The 16,157-nt window shown below is 44.8% G+C and overlaps 2 protein-coding genes across 2 annotated transcripts; one reads left to right on the top strand and one right to left on the bottom strand.

Moving 5' to 3' along the window:
• Positions 1-107: 107 nt before the first annotated feature.
• Positions 108-5,466, top strand: LOC121552730 (zinc finger and BTB domain-containing protein 25). The gene is made up of 3 exons (XM_041865749.2): positions 108-424; positions 1,524-1,713; positions 2,182-5,466. Exons 2-3 carry the CDS (start codon positions 1,541-1,543, stop codon positions 3,431-3,433), a joined length of 1,425 nt encoding a protein of 474 aa, XP_041721683.1. The 5' UTR covers positions 108-424; positions 1,524-1,540; the 3' UTR covers positions 3,434-5,466.
• A 3,047-nt stretch (positions 5,467-8,513) lies between these two features.
• Positions 8,514-15,807, bottom strand: LOC121552484. The gene is made up of 2 exons (XM_041865423.2): positions 15,662-15,807; positions 8,514-11,032 (listed from the first exon to the last, which is right to left on the bottom strand). Exon 2 carries the CDS (start codon positions 10,895-10,897, stop codon positions 9,062-9,064), a length of 1,836 nt encoding a protein of 611 aa, XP_041721357.1. The 5' UTR covers positions 10,898-11,032; positions 15,662-15,807; the 3' UTR covers positions 8,514-9,061.
• Between the last annotated feature and the right edge of the window lie 350 nt (positions 15,808-16,157).

The raw sequence follows: 16,157 nt of genomic DNA, 5'->3' as shown, positions 1-16,157 counted from the left end.
AAGCGACTTACAGTCATGCGTGCATACATTTTTGTGTATGGGTGGTCCCGGGGATTGAACCCACTACCTTGGCGTTATAAGCGCCGTGCTCTACCAGCTGAGCTACAGAGGACCAATAATAATAATAATAATTTATTTAGAATCTTACTCCTACTTCAATGTTTGTCAACCAACGTCATATGTTTTAGGGGGAAGTAAAACACACGGTATTTACACAATTTGAACAACTTTTTTTCACACACGGTATTTACAAAATGTTCACACCTTTCATGACAGATTGCAAATGTACTGTAGAACAGTCACGTGATCAATAACAACCTCAGGAGACAATCACATAGGAAGACGCGCGAGACCGTGCGAGAATTTTTCTGCGGCAACAAATAGGCTACGTACGAAATATAAACCTATATTTCGCAAATAGGTGGTAAGAAAGACATACGATTATCGTATTTGCTTTGTTTTGCAAATAGGAGGGGATATCGAAATGCATGCATTGGGGCCCGTGTGGGTTATCGAGGCTGTTCACGGTTGTTGATTTTGTATAGAAGGAACACTTGATTCAGTCGGCAGGAACACTTGATAGTCTACAACGCAGACGTGTGTGAATCGATGTGATGCTGTCGTGAAACAAGCTGGCGAATATATCTTGAGACCGGCTGTGGGTTGTAGGCTACATATGGGACTGGCATATTGACCATCTTTTAGAATGGTATTTTCAGTTATTTGCATATTCCATTCGCCGAAATCTGACCCCTTTATCTGTGGCGGTTTCAAGAATGCATGCGTTGTTGCTATGTCTGAATGTCCATCATATTGACCGGTCTGCTTTGAAGTAAGCAGCATAAATGGATACAATTAAATAAAGGGTTAGCTACAATATAAACATGCCCTATCGATTGCAACAATGTAACATTAAATTATACCGGCCCACGCTCTGTTACAATGTAAAAACCTTGCCGTAAGTCTAAGGAACTGTTTTTTGTCAAAGTAATTTTTAGGTTACGGTTCCCCAATGTTTCATCTTTTCACACCGCACGTGAAACTCCTTTATTATCAAAGATGTCTACAGGTAGAAAGTTAACCAGATGCCAACATCTAACAGTCTATTTGGGGGGGATGCTTCTTTCAGTTCTTTGACCAGCAGAGTACGCCATTGTTTCAGCAACACCTTCAGAAATTCCTTAGTGCATGCTTCAGAGGTGTGACATTTTATGAACATATGTTGGGTGTGTGTTTTAGAGGGTGGGGGAAGAGTTTGATCATATAGAATCGCATGTTGTCATTGCACAGCAATCAGACCTGGCCTGGGTTCCAATAGTATTTGTGTATTTGTGTTCATTTATTGAGCTTATAGAACAATGGAGCCAATAGAATAGTCCCAGAAGTGCAAACCCCACCCAAAGTATTTGAAAGGAAGTGAATACTATTTTAACCCAGGTCTGCACAACATATCCTCTCCTGAACCTAATTTTAACCCTGTATTATGAATTACTGTGTGCGTGTGTTTATGTGTGTGACATGAGGTGGAGTGGGGGGTGTCATGGACGTTTCCAGCCACAGCATGTTCCTCTTGCAGCAGCTCAACGTCCAGAGGGAGTTTGGCTTCCTGTGCGACTGCACAGTCGCCATTGGCAACGTGTACTTCAAGGCCCACCGGGCCGTGCTGGCTGCCTTCTCCAACTACTTCAAGATGATCTTCATCCATCAGTCAAGGTTAGATGCATACTGCATGACTATTGCATTCTGTGTCACACTAAGGGTGTTATGAATGTCTATGTGTATAGCAGGCTCCTTCAAGTAAATAGTTGTCCATATTTTTTGGGGTCATGTTGTACAGTAGCAGGGTCTGGTGACTATCAGAGGTTGTTTCAGTGAAATTGGGGATTAGAAGGGGTGTTGTGTAAGTTGTCTCACATTGCACTGATTGTAAACCACATGTTTCTTTGGCTGCAATGAATAGATGAATAGAATAGAATTGAGACTGGTAATGCACTTGTGTGTTTGTTTGCACATTGTATTTTCCTGAATGTCCTGCACGAGAGAAGATCTTAACTAGTTCGTATACATATATCTAACTTTACAAAATCCAAGGGATACTTTGTTATTAGAGAGAGGAAATATGAATGTGTTTCAAGAGTAAAGGCTAATATACTCTCCCACTGTCTATCGGCATCTTCATAGTGAGTGCATTAAGATCCAGCCCACGGACATCCAGCCAGACGTTTTCAGCTACCTGCTCCACATCATGTACACTGGCATGGGCCCCAAGCAGGCGGTGGACCAGGGCCGCCTGCAGGAGGGCATCAAGTTCCTCCATGCCTACCAGTTGTGCCGTAAGCCTGGTGAGGGGGGGCCCGATGCTGCCACCGCCGACCTTGTCCGCATGTCCAACCTGTACGGTATTCAGATTTCATCCCAGTTAGCAAACAAGGAGGGTACTGGGGTCCCTAAAGGTAGTGCAGGGGCCCGAGGAGGGGGCGGCCCCGAGGACGGGCGTTCGTCCACTCGGGCGGGCCGCTCCCACGCCGCCCAGGATTCGATGACTTTGGGGTTGGAGGGCGTCCCCTCCTCGGTCCGTCAGCCCTTCTCTGGTCTCCTCCGTGGTGTCTCCTCTGTGGCTTCCGGCGACGACTCGGACATCTCAACGCGCATCAAGCAGGAGAGGGTGGATGAGGGGGAAGGGGAGGGAGAGGAGGGCCACCAGGCACCGGGCGAGGGAGGGTCCCCAACGTCTCCTTTGGCCCAGGGCGGCAACCCCTGCCAGGGCCTCCTGTTCAAGGATGGCCCCCTGGCGCTGCTGTGCCCCCGGTGCGGCGAGCGCTGCTCGTCCCCCGAGGGGCTCCGCGAGCACCTGTTCAGCCACGCCACCTGTGCCCTGAATCCCAGCGGACTAATGGAGGGCCTCTCCCAGGCCGGGGGAGGGGACCCAGTGGGCCCTGAGGACCAGCAGCAGCAGCGTGGGGCCCCCCAGGATCAGCAGGATGCAGGCTACCTGGAGGAGGCCCTGAGACAGAGCCAATCCCTAGCTGACGAGCTAGCCACCGAGCTAAGGCGGAGCAGAGGGGGTATAGCCAGTGGCACCAGCACACCCCCCATCACCACCACCTCTACTACCAGTCATACACGAAAGCGCAAGATCGCCTGCTCCGTGTGCAGCCTGCGCTTCGCCCAGAAGAGCCAGCTGCAGGAGCACATGTACACGCACACAGGCAAGCCATCGCGTTACCACCGCTACAGCCGCCTCTGCAGCCAGCTCATCCACGCCTCTGGACACTTCTGCGAGGGGCCACCGGAGGGCGGTGGGGTGGCGGCAAGCACTACAGTAGCGCTGGCGGAGGAGGCCAACAGGGAAGTTCAGGACAATGGCAGCTCCTGCTATTCGCTAGACTCTGAGATCTCGCAGGAGAGCGTGGACAACGTCGCTGTGGAATGAAAGCGAAAACAAAACTGTAGAAATTAAAGAAACACATCAAGTCCCACTTTACATAGGTGATGTGCTGGAGTCGCCACTTGTGGAATACCTGATTTGATAACTCTGTTTGTGTGATTATGCAGTAGCCTCTCTTTTTGTGTTTTCTTGGGAAACTGGATTAGCAATGGTAATTGGTAAGAACTATGTACTTATACTTGTTACAAGGTAATTTACATAAGTTATTCCCTAATAGTTATCCGGGGATAACAGCTATGTAATAAAACGTGTTGTGGGAAGACATCTTCATTCTCCCATCTGCACTCACCAGAGACTCTGCACATCTGGTTAGTTTCCATTAGGGCACACCATAGTAAAACGTTTTGCAATGGAAAACAAAACCTAGTGTTTCTTTTTGGACAATTCCAGATAGTACCTCCTGTTTCACTCTGAGTTTATTTTTCTTCAGTTTGATTCCTACGGAACATGACCCTGTTTCAGTTGCATTCCTACCTTTTGTCAGTATCTTTCCACTGATCCGGTTATATCCTGTCCTTTGTCAATACCGTCATCTCTCTGTCGGTTAGATGAAACCCTGTGATATGATTCCAGTGTAAAGTGTATGTTCTTTTATTCAGTGAATGTCTGAATAGAATAGAACATGGTTTTTAAAAGAGGAATGTGTCACTCTCAGTTGTCATATTTTACCAGCGGGTATATTGATTGGAAATTAGCAAATACTATGAATCTGCATTGTTTTCTGAAAATGCACTTTGAGAAATAAGTAGCTGTTGAAATGGATCCTGGCTTGTTGTTATGGAGGGTTGTCAGGGTTGCAGGAATTTGCAAGGGACAAATTCTTATGCCCACAATGTTGCAGTACACAACTGATGAGTGGTAGTACATCATTACACATATTGGAGCGTTTAACTATTTCCCTCCAAAATCATGAGCAGTGGCTTGGTATTCCTCTTTTTCTTTCTTAAACCCCAACAAACTAGCACTTACAGTGTACCTAAACTTGACAATTAGCTGAGAATTAGCTTGGCTTGCTTCATTCACCTTCAAAAATGAATCCAAAGGATTCAAGAAGTGTGTACTACCTAGGAAAATGGACGTGTATGCAAAAGAAGACAAAGTCCCAAGACCTTTAAAGCTGGAAAACCTGGGGATGTATCAAGCATCACAGGAGAGCTGATCCAGGATCCGGTTCTCCCTGTCTTCATTCTAGATCTGAGGCAAAACTGATTCAAAATCAGCACTACCATTTTTATTTTTATTTATTTTTTTTCTACTACTCTGAGATACTTAACACATACGGCCCCTGATATACCTATACATTCTAATAGCAAGGACCTTAGCAGTGTTTAAGTACAGAGGAAACATGTTGAATGTGCTTTATCCTTGACAACACTAAGAGGAAGGACTTAGTTTAGCTCATAACAGGCTAACATGAGTAGAAGTAGCCTGACGACTCACACTCAGTTCTTCCGCTGCTCTGTCGTCCGCTACCTACTTCAGTCTGAGGTTGCCATCATTGAAGTCGTTTGTGGTGACGAGGGCCACGAGGGGCGTTGTACAAAACAAAGTGTTCACATTCTGTGAAGGGTTGGGGAGGTACTCAGATCCAGACTCATTGCGGAGAAGAAACTAACGTCCGTGGGCGTGGCATAACGTTTGGCCGGAGCAAAGAGTTTGGGTAGCCAGGCAAGAGTAGAAGTGACTAAAAGAGATACTCTGAACTTAGTTAGTTCTCTAAAGCTTTATGATCGTGGGATTGTAGTTTCATATTTGACGGGGGATATGTGGCAATGGCTATCAGAGTGTGTAGAATAATGCATCTGGTGATGTCGAACCAGGAAGCTGTATGTACTGTGATAGACAGTATAAACCTAGGATTATCAGATTTACATTTTATCCTGTTGGTGTGTGTGACCTCTGGTGTGTTTCAGTTGGCTACTCTTCTATGGCGTTTTCACTTTGTCATTACCACATGGCTGTGGTTTCATGTTTTCTAAATCTGTGTCACTTTTCCATACATGGAAAATGTTTTGTAAATAAATATATTTTTTAACAGATTGTCCGATGTTAACTTGTCTCATTGATAAGAATGTTTAGTTTCTACAAACCGTACATCTGTTTCAGATATCGGAGTTCCTTTCCCTCACTATTTCTGTTTGTTACACACACACCAGTGTATACAATGGCTGTAGTCCACAGGAGGTTGGTGGCACCTTAATTGGGGAGGCTCGGGTAATGGCTGGAGTGGAATAAGTGGAATGGTATCACATACATCAAACACATGGTTTCCAGGTGCTTGATGCCAGTCCATTAGCGCCGTTCCAGCTATTATTATGAGCCGTCCTCCCTGCAGCAGCCTCCACTGATGTAGAACTATGCTCTACCCATCTCCCCGAAGTGTAAAAACACATTCACTCACCCTCATGGAAGTAAAAGCAAGATTTACAGTGGTAGCTTCAACCAGCCTATGATTACACCAATACAATGTTTTTAAACCAGTGAGGACGACAGAGAAAGTAGGACACACTTCTTGGAGAAGGGGGTGGAGAATCTCACCGCAGCCCAATTTATAGTAGAGCACACCTAGTATGTTCACTAGTCTGAGTGCCAGTCTGTTTGTGTTATATCATGCCGACTCCTTGTCACTCATTGTCATGCCAAACTTGGCTAGACAAGGACTGCAAATGAGTAGGCAAGAGCAGCAACAGTTCTGGAACCAGGCTTAATGTTCCCTGTTCTTGTAGTAACAACTTGTTACCACCAGAGGCCACTTAAGAGCTGAAAGACTCATCCCCAAAAGGTACCATCAGGCCTCTCTTCTACCCCGTGCTTATTGGGCTGTCACAATTCTCATTCTCCACCCTTTTTTCCACAAGTGTGCACTTGCACACGTTCCGACGTGGATTTAACAAAGGTGGAAACTCCCTCCAGCCAATGCTTACGCCAATCCTTTGCTTTTAAATCCACTATTGGGGAGTGTGCAAGTACACACTTCTGGAAAAGGGTGGAGAATTGGGACGTAGCCATGGTCCTTTGAGTGAAGCTGGTTAATGGAACGGCTACACAGAATGTTTTATGTATCCCTCTACGGAGCTCAACAGATGGCTTCAGGCTCTGAGACAGCACAATTCTCTCTCAAGCAGTAGGTTAAGTATATTCCAATTTAATCTAGGACAGCTAGTGCTGGAACCCATCAAACTGTCCAGTTTTACTTGTGATAATAACAAAACGTCTAAAAAATATATTGTTAAAATCTGCCATAAAGTAAGATTAAGCTGAGGCTGTAAGTTGGTGTCATAATATGACAGGTTTTCTTCCAGTTGGCACCTGGCCATTGGTATTATCTAGTCACTGATGGTGAAACTCCCTCAATATGGAAAGTGTTGTCTCTCTCTTGCCCCCGCAATCAATTTGTTTCATGTCCTTTTTCAACTATTATTGTACCTTAATTAACAGAGAAGAAACATGGTGAGAAGAAACTGAGAAACTAAACAGAACGGTAATGGTTCAAACAGGTAGTTTCTTGGTGATAGGTAGGTTATAGTTAAATGTAAGATATCTCTATTGCTATAGAAACAAAACACTGCAGACTTCACTGGGGAAGATGATTTTCACATGTTGAAGCTCAAAATAGATAGACCGGGAGTGAGATTATGCATGTCTGTCCGATCATTTAATTGGTGACAATTTTCAAACAGAAAATATATTTATATTGATAAATAAATATCCACCAGCACGTTATACACATTTAACATAAAACAACAACAAATCAACCAGCTATTACTCACATAACTCAATTAGAAAAGGCAATTTTTCTCCTCACAATTGAATTAATCCTCACCCGTCACATTAAAAGACTGTCAACACCCTTCACTCCTCTGAAGTGATTATCTCAAGGGGGTGATCACACATACAGGAAATACTGCTCATGGTCATATCAGAGAGTTTGCTCATATCATTGGATGACTCATTGTTTTGGTTAAGAGAGCCTGGTATCCACCTCTAATGATGTCATTGCTGTTTGCCTCACAGTCTCCCACCTCTAAAAGAGGCCTTTGGGAAACCAAACCCGATTACAAAGACCAGCAAGCCTCTATGTATTGAATGTTGTGCTGCCCCAAGACAGATGTTTGCTGGTCTTGTTTCCAAAATCTCCTCTGAAGTCCAGGAGGTCAAGCTATGATGACAGAACGACAGCAAATAGCCGTCTGGAGACTAGGTTGTATTTTTCCAGATACACCATGTGTCAAATTGTGTGTAATCATTCTTTGCCCAGAATGACATTCACACAGAGAAATGACAGCACAGAGTTCTATTTGGACTTGGGTACCTAATATTTTCTTATGACAAGTTACAGGTGTAACGTTACGCGTTGTATCGTCTCTATACACGTAAGAGACAAAGCTTTTTAACTGAGCAATGTATGCTTAAACATCTATTAAACAGCAACCAGAGGGCAAGACATTGTGTGAAATAATCACCATATCTTAAATACATAATCAAATGTTTGATTAATTAAAGTTGGAATCAGTAGCGGTGAAACTGCTGCGTCCGTTTTGCGATATTACAACAACGAAGACGTTACATCAACAACCAACACAATTTTTTTTTATCTCAGACATTGTTACACATCATTGCACGTGCGATAGAACAGCAGAGTATGTACTACGATTTTGGATGCTCATTGCCTCAAAACAAAAACAATAACAAATGCGCCTGGGGTGGCCAGTGGGGCTGTTTCGCCTATCGTGGATCTCAGCTTTTAATAATATAATATGCCATTTAGCAGATGCTTTTATCCAAAGCGACTTACAGTCATGCGTGCATACATTTTTTTTTTTTTGTGTATGGGTGGTCCCGGGGATCGAACCCACTACCTTGGCGTTACAAGCGCCGTGCTCTACCAGCTGAGCTACAGAGGACCAGAGCTACATCAGATATACAGATAAACTGTATCTGAGAATCTGAGACTTTTGGTTCTATAGGTAAATAAACCGTAATTGAAGTATAAGGGCTATATTAAATCTGTATCGCTGAAGCGCTACAGATTGTGCGATGGAAATGTAAAGGTCATTTCTGATTGAGCTGACATATGCAGCGTTTACCGAGAATGCAGCCTCCGCTAACGCGGGAACATTGCCTTTAAATTTCAATCACGCAGTAACGCTGAATTTCTGCGATATAGATTGAATAGAGCCCTTAGTTCCACCATTTTCAAAACACAGACACGCTGAACAGTTAAAATGTTTGTGATGGTAATTGTTCAAATTGAGTGCCACCTCTTGTACAATATAAGAGATTGATTGTAAAAATAGATTGTGTCAATACGGTTCTCTGGCAGTTTAGATTTATACAAACAGCAGCAATTTGGTCTGTTAACAACAAGTCGTAAAGTGGTTTACAGATGTATGCTGAAATATATTTTCTCAATAATCCTGGTTCGTGTTCATTAGACACCAAACAGAAGAAAACGGATTGAAACAGAAACTACTGGTCCAATAAGAAACTCTCATTTAATTTTCTGTTGTAAAATGTTTTACAACATTTTCCGTTGTATGCCGTAATGAACGCAACTCTGCTAATCCAAATGGGGTCTTACATACATGCTGTCACAACATGCCGAAAGAGGTGTCAAGCGTAATCTTGACACCCTTGCGCCCCCCTGTGGACAGTGGTGGGAGTGCCTCTCTGTTCCATTGAGAGCTGATCTATGGCAGCGCTCATGGCTGCCTGGACCAAGAAGCGAGCCGTCTGCACTAGCAGGCTCTCTCCACACAACAACAAGTCCCGGTGGCCCTCCGTCGGGAGGCCACTCTCGCTGCTTTCATCCCCCACCTCATGGCCATCCTGGTCGGATACATCCTGGTCCAAGTCAGCCCCGGGGATGATGCTGATGTTGGTCAAGGGCTGGCCATTCTGCACGATGTTATCTTCCGTGATCCTGCAGAGCGTGTCATTCTCCTCAGATGCATCAGCAGTGTCCTCTGCAGCATTCTCTGAAGAAATTATCTGATTTGAGTCTGAGGGATACTCATTAGTGTCCATGGCAACGCTGTTGACTGTATCGATTATTGCACAGTCTGACTCAATGACCTTGTTCTTCTCTAAACACTGGATATGATACAGTTCATCTACTTGCATCTCGTTAGTATCCACGGTAACATTGATGACCTCACTGAGGATTGAGTCTGTGCCAGTTTTGGTAGAAGTCTCCGTTTCCCATAACTTCGTTTTGAAAGAAGTCTCAGTTTCCAATAATTCGGTACCAGTTTTAGTAATAGTCTCAGGTTCCAATATCTCTGTTTCCTTTGAATCACCCATTGGACTGGTCTCTGTGTCTTCTGTATCTACCGCTGGTCTTACTACTGTTGTCGGGATGGGACTCTCTAGTAGGGACTCTGGGCTCGTTGGGGTGTCTGTTGGGCCTCCGTCCTCGGACTGCAGGGTGCTCACTTCAGCACACACTGTCACTCTCTCTGTACATTGTCCTCTGACCTCAGCCCCCTCTTCCAGAAGCTCAACCCCCTGGACATCAGATGTGCACTGTTGTCCCCTGTCTTGTGTCCCCATTGGCTCCACCTCAGTCTCCTTGTCTCTGGTGTCCTGGGTGTCCTTGTCTCCAGGGTCCTGGGTGTCCTTGTCTCCCAGAGGAGGCACAGCTGAAGGTGCCCTTCTTCCACACATCAAAAAATGCTGAAATGTCTTCCTGAAGGTCACTGACGGTTGTTGTTGGACGTCTTCAGAGACCTCCTGTACAACATTTCCCTGTTTTGGCCTTTGGCCTCGGACATAAGAAGCTGTCAAGAGCCGCTTGAATGTCGGCCACGTCCGGATGGTAAACCTGCGCCTCCTTTTCATGACATTGTCGATGTCAGGAGCATCGCGAACACACTTGTCACTCAAGGAGATGGTGTCTTCTCCGGTTGACTTTGCTTCAGTATGAGTTAGTCTCTCAGCTCGTACAACTCCCTGGTCACCATCCTGGATTGAAGTTTTTGCAGCGTACTTCTTCCTTTGTCTTCTGATGCAAATGAGAGCCGGGGAAAACAACCTTCTCCAGCCATGCTTTGTTGATTTCCTCGTCTTACTGTGTCCTTCCAATTGGCCTTCACTGGTCTCATCCTCATCTGAGGTGGAGTGCCACCTTGAGGGCTCAGTGGGTACTTCAGATGAAGCTTGTTCCTCGTCCATTTTTGAGGTCATGTGGAGGTCGTCTGAAGTGACTACAAGTTGCGATGATCCCGTCTCTCCAGCTTCTATATTTGACTGTTTGGTGGAGGAATCCATCTGAGTTCCATTGTTGATGTTCACTCTTTTGTTTCTCTTCTTAGTATGAGCCTCAGACCTGTCACCTCCCTGGTTCTTGGATTTCGATTTGCCCAGGAGGAGTCTGGGTGGACCGGTCAACTTCCTCTTCAAGACAACTTTTTCCTGACGCTGTCCATCTTGGCCCCCCTCAGTCGCCATTGGTTAGTTTATAGCCCAGCACCAAAGTGAATGCTACTGATTGCTCGGAAATTTAAAAAAGCACCTCACTTATGCACAGCAAGCTGTCATGGAAAAGTTCTCTCTTCTTATCGCCAACAAGGAAAATCCTCAAACCTGAGGAACATCAACAGAGAATGACTTAATTAGAATTAGAATTGTCATGTGCATTGCCATGTTAATTAATTAATTCCAAACCCTGATTAACCTTCAGTTATGCCCAAAGCTAATGTAATCATGTATATACAGTAGTAAGCCATTAGTCTACATAAAACACAGTGAGCTCCAAAAGTATTGGGACAGTGACACATTTATTGTTGTTTCCAGCACTTTGGATTTTAAATGATACAATTATAACGACTCAGGATATGACCCAGATGCAGACACAGGAGGCAGATGGTTCGGTTCTCAGAATATTTATTATAACCAAGGGGCAGGCAAAAAGGACAGAACCGGGAAGACTAGAAAACAAGAACTACAGAACTGGAGAAAAACAGGAAACACGCTGGTAAGACCTGACAAGACAAGGCGAACTGGCAACAGACAAACAGAAAACGCAGATATAAATACACAGGGGATAATGGGGAAGAATGGGAGACACCTGGTGGGGGGTGGAGACAAGCACAAGACAGGTGAAACACATCAGGGTGTGACAACAATGACTGAGATTATTGTGCAGACTATCAGCTTTAATTTGAGGGTATTTTCATCCATATCAGGTGAAATTACAGCATTTTTTTTGTACATAGTTCACCCATTTGAGGGGACCAAACGTATTGGGACAAATTAGCTTATATGTTTATTAAAGTACTCAAAAGTTTCATATTTGGTCCCATATTCCTAGCACTCAATGATTACATAAAGTTTATGACTTTACAAACTTGTTGAATTCATTTGCTGTTTGTTTTGGTTGTGTTTCAGATTATTTTGTGCCCAATAGAAATGGTAAATAATGTATTGTGTCATTTTGGAGTCCAGGCTCTGCTGTAGCCGGCCGCAACCGGGAGACCAATGGGGCGGCGCACAATTGGCCCAGCGTCGTCCAGGGTAGGGGAGGGAATGGCCGGCAGGGAGGTAGCTCAGTTGGTAGAGCATGGCGTTTGCAACGCCAGGGTTGTGGGTTCGATTCCCACGGGGGGCCAGTATGAAAAAAAATTAAATAGAATAATAATAGAATAATGTATACACTAACTGTAAGTCGCTCTGGATAAGAGCGTCTGCTAAATGACGTAAATGTAAATGTAAATGGAGTCACCTTTATTGTAAATAAGAATAGATTATGGTTCTAAACACTTCTACATTAATGTGGATGCTACCATGATTACAGATAGTCCTGAATGAATCGTGAATAATGATGAGTGACAAAGTTACAGACACACAAGACATGCTAACCTCTCACCATTACAATAACAGGGAAGGTTAGCATTTTAGGAGCAGGTATGTGTCACGCCCTGACTCAGGGGACGTTTATTTGTAGAGTCAGGGTGTGTATATTCCTTGTTATGTTAAGTTGTCTATGTTAGTGTCTAGATCGTGTAGATCTATGTTGGCCAGGGTGGTTCCCAATCAGAGGCAGCTGTAGCTCGTTGTCTCTGATTGGGGACCATACTTAGGCAGCCGTTTGGCACCAGTCTGTGTGGGATCTTGTTCTGTATAGGTATGTTATCAGTCTACCTTGGACTTCACGTATCGTTTGTTTGTTGTTTTGATCGTGTTCAGTACGTTAATAAATATGTATGCTTATCACGCTGCGCCTTGGTACGTCTCATCCGTAAACGATCGTGACAGAAGATCCCACCAAATGAGGACCAAGCAGCGTGCCCAGGAAGAGGGAATAGCGATGTCTCAGGTGGGCAAATGGTGGTCATGGGAGGAGATATTCGCGGGGAAAGGGCCATGGGCGAAGGTAAATGCCCAGGCAGGAGAGGAGAAACGGCGCCAACCGTGCCGACGACGGACACCCGAGAGGCAACCCCAAGAAAATGTTGGGGGGGGCACACGGCGTGGACGATGAGGCAGCAGGAGGCAGCGACAGGGCGAATCTGCAGACTAGGAGAGGAGGCCACCAGGTTACGGGGGCTATTGGTTCAGAGGGAGCAGGAGTTAATTGGTCAGAGGGAGGAGCTACTGGAGGCGATATGGGAGAAGGAGAGTGTGGAGGCATGGCGAGAGGAGCTGGTTAGGCAGCAGAAGGAGCGGAGGTTTATAAGGGAACCCAGTCCCGCTCCTCGCACCAAGCAAGTGGTGTGTGTCGCCAGTCCGGTCCGGCCGTTCCTGATCCCCGCACTAAGCCAGTGGTGCGTGTTCCCAGTACGGCCCGACCCATTCCTGATTCCCGCACAAGGCCAGTGGTGTGTGTTCCCAGTACGGTCCGGCCCGTTCCTGCTCTCTGCACTAAGATAGTGGTGCGTGTTCCCAGTACGGCCCGACCCGTTCCTGCTCCTCGCACTAAGCCAGTGGTGCGTGTTCCCAGTTCGGCCAGGCCCGTTCCTGCTCTCCGCACCAAGCCAGTGGTGCGTGTTCCCAGTCCGGTCCGGCCCGTTCCTGCTCCCTGCACCAAGCCAGTGGTGCGTGTGTCCAGTCCGGCACGGCCCGTGCCTGCTCCACCGGTGCCTGGTCCGGCACCGGTCAGCTGCTCCACTCCGGAGCCAGAGCAATCCGCTCCACCGGTGCCCAGTCCAGCTCCGGTCAGCGGCTCCAGTCTGGAGCCTGTACAGGTAGATCCACCGTCGTCGGGTCCAGCTCCAGTCAGCGGTGCCAGACCAGACCAGGGGCACAACTGGGAGGTGGAGAGAAAGTGGTGGTCACGCCCGGAGCAGGATCCGCCTCCGAGGCGGAATGCCCACCCGGCCCCTACCCTGTTATGTTTATGTGGCGCGGTCGGAGTCCGCACCTTTGGGGGCGGGTACTGTCACGCCCTGACTCAGGGGACGATTATTTGTAGAGTCAGGGTGTGTATATTCCTTGTTATGTTAAGTTGTCTATGTTAGTGTCTAGATTGTGTAGATCTATGTTGGCCAGGGTGGTTCCCAATCAGAGGCAGCTGTAGCTCGTTGTCTCTGATTTGGGACCATACTTAGGCAGCCGTTTGGCACCAGTCTGTGTGGGATCTTGTTCCGTATAGGTATGTTATCAGTCTACCTTGGACTTCACGTATCGTTTGTTTGTTGTTTTGTTCGTGTTCAGTACGTTAATAAATATGTACGCTTATCACGCTGCGCCTTGGTCCGTCTCATCCGTAAACGATCGTGACAGTATGATATTTGTGTGTCTGTAACTTTCTCACTCATCACTATTCATGAGTCCTTCAGGACTATCCGTAATCATGGTAGCATCCACATTAATGTAGAATTGTTATACTTTTCGTATTTACATATTATTTTCTTATTTACAATAAAAGAGACTTCAAATGACACAATACATTATTTACCATTCATTTCTATTGGGCACAAAATAATCTGAAACACAACCAAAACAAACAGCAAATGCATCCAACAACTTTGTAGAGTCATAAACTTGATGTAATCATTGTGTGCTAGGAATATGGGACCAAATACTAAACTTTTGGCTGCTTTAATACACATATAAGTGAATTTGTCCCAATACTCTTGGTCCCCTAAAATAGGGGGACTATGTACAAACAGTGCTGTAATTTCTAAAAGGTTCACCCGATATGGAAGAAAATACCCTCAAATTAAAGCGGACAGTCTGCAATTTAACTTCATAGTCATTGTATCATTTCAAATCCAAAGTGCTGGAGTACATAGCTACAACAACAACAAAATGTGTCACTGTCCAAATACTTTTGGAGCTCACTGTATATCAGGTAACCTGAGCAAATTGAACAAAGTATTTTCATAAACTGACTGACAGAAGTTAATCTTTGTGACAGCTTTCGGTATGAAATAACTGAAGTAAACATTTCAGTTGTCAGTTTCATATCACATTGTTCCCAGAAAAAAAGCGATCAATCTGACTCAGACGGATAATGTAGAATTAAATTACGCAGATGTTTTCATAAACACGTCTCTTCAAATAGAATGATGGACAAGGCAATTACAGGCGGCTCAGTTGACTCATCGTGTTTACCTTGTTATATAGGGCTGGTTAGTTTATAGTTTTCCTTGAATGATCGCCAGATACAGTACATAGCTGTGTCCTTTATCTAAGACTAAATTACTATATGAATTAATTTATTGATCGGAAAATGAGACAAATATGCATAACCAAAAATATATAGGGCTTCTTAGCCTATCTAAAGGCAGAACATTATAATCATATTTCAAGCACCACCTGGCATATAATGTTTTACAATGTTGGCCCATATACAATGAATTCATTGATAAATTATTGGCTCAATGTCAGACAGGCTATCAGCTTTTAATTTATAATATCTAATACATTTCAGTTAAGCTAATTCCAATTATCCAAGCGCTCATCAGGCTATTGAATTAAATGAGTATAGGCTATTGTATTATGCAAAGCACATGCGACAGTTACCATGCTATCAGTAATATGCTGTAACTTGTCTTTTTGGTTACAATTGATATTTTTCCTTTCATCTAGGCTAATGAAGCTTGCTTGCATTTATGGCGCCAAAGGATCTTTACCAACAAACCGATGAACCTTGCACTCCCTCTCACCACCTTGCATCACATGCGAAACGGACAGATGACATGCTTTGGTTGAGTTTTAAATCTATTTACTGATCAACACTAATATTCTGGAAATACAAGTATAGCCTACCTGGGTCTCCCTGATAAAGCCTAATCCTGAAAGACAAAATGAGTCGGAGGTTATCGGTTGACGTAGACGGCTATAGTAGGAATCTCCAGTTTCCTTCAACTACAGTGCGCCCCTGCCACTGCCAGGTTTGAGGATCCTATTCAAACCCATGCCTGCTGCCTGCCTGTAGCGAGCGAGAGCGACTCCGGGCAGCAGCACGCAGGTAGCGTACCGCCCAGTTTCCATGGAAACCAGGTGATTGACAGTTTATTTAGAGAAATGTGTAATTCAATAGAAATATAGGATGTGTGGAGGCCTCCTAATCGTATAAACGTTACTGAGGCAGGACAGAATCGACTAGAGTAGCCTTGCTATCCAATTTATGTAATGTATTTAGATGGTATGCATATAATATTCAGTTATTTCTCTCTCAGTTGCTCCATCCATGAAAACACACATTTCCATAATTTAAAACGTATAGGAGTACTTTAAATGCATTAATAAATGTTTTAGCATG

The sequence above is a fragment of the Coregonus clupeaformis genome, chromosome 36, assembly GCF_020615455.1.
Source record: "Coregonus clupeaformis isolate EN_2021a chromosome 36, ASM2061545v1, whole genome shotgun sequence".
Lineage (NCBI taxonomy): Eukaryota > Metazoa > Chordata > Actinopteri > Salmoniformes > Salmonidae > Coregonus > Coregonus clupeaformis.
The sequence above is the reverse complement of the archived record's forward strand: the minus strand, read 5'-3'. Positions and strand labels throughout refer to the sequence as shown.

Coding starts and splice junctions, on each gene's coding strand:
- LOC121552484 (XM_041865423.2), bottom strand. CDS start 10,897: ATGGCGACTGAGGGGGGCCAAGATGGACAGCGTCAGGAAAAAGTTGTC.
- LOC121552730 (XM_041865749.2), top strand. CDS start 1,541: ATGGACGTTTCCAGCCACAGCATGTTCCTCTTGCAGCAGCTCAACGTC. Junction 1,714..2,181: donor ATCTTCATCCATCAGTCAAG/GTTAGATGCATA, acceptor GCATCTTCATAG/TGAGTGCATTAAGATCCAGC.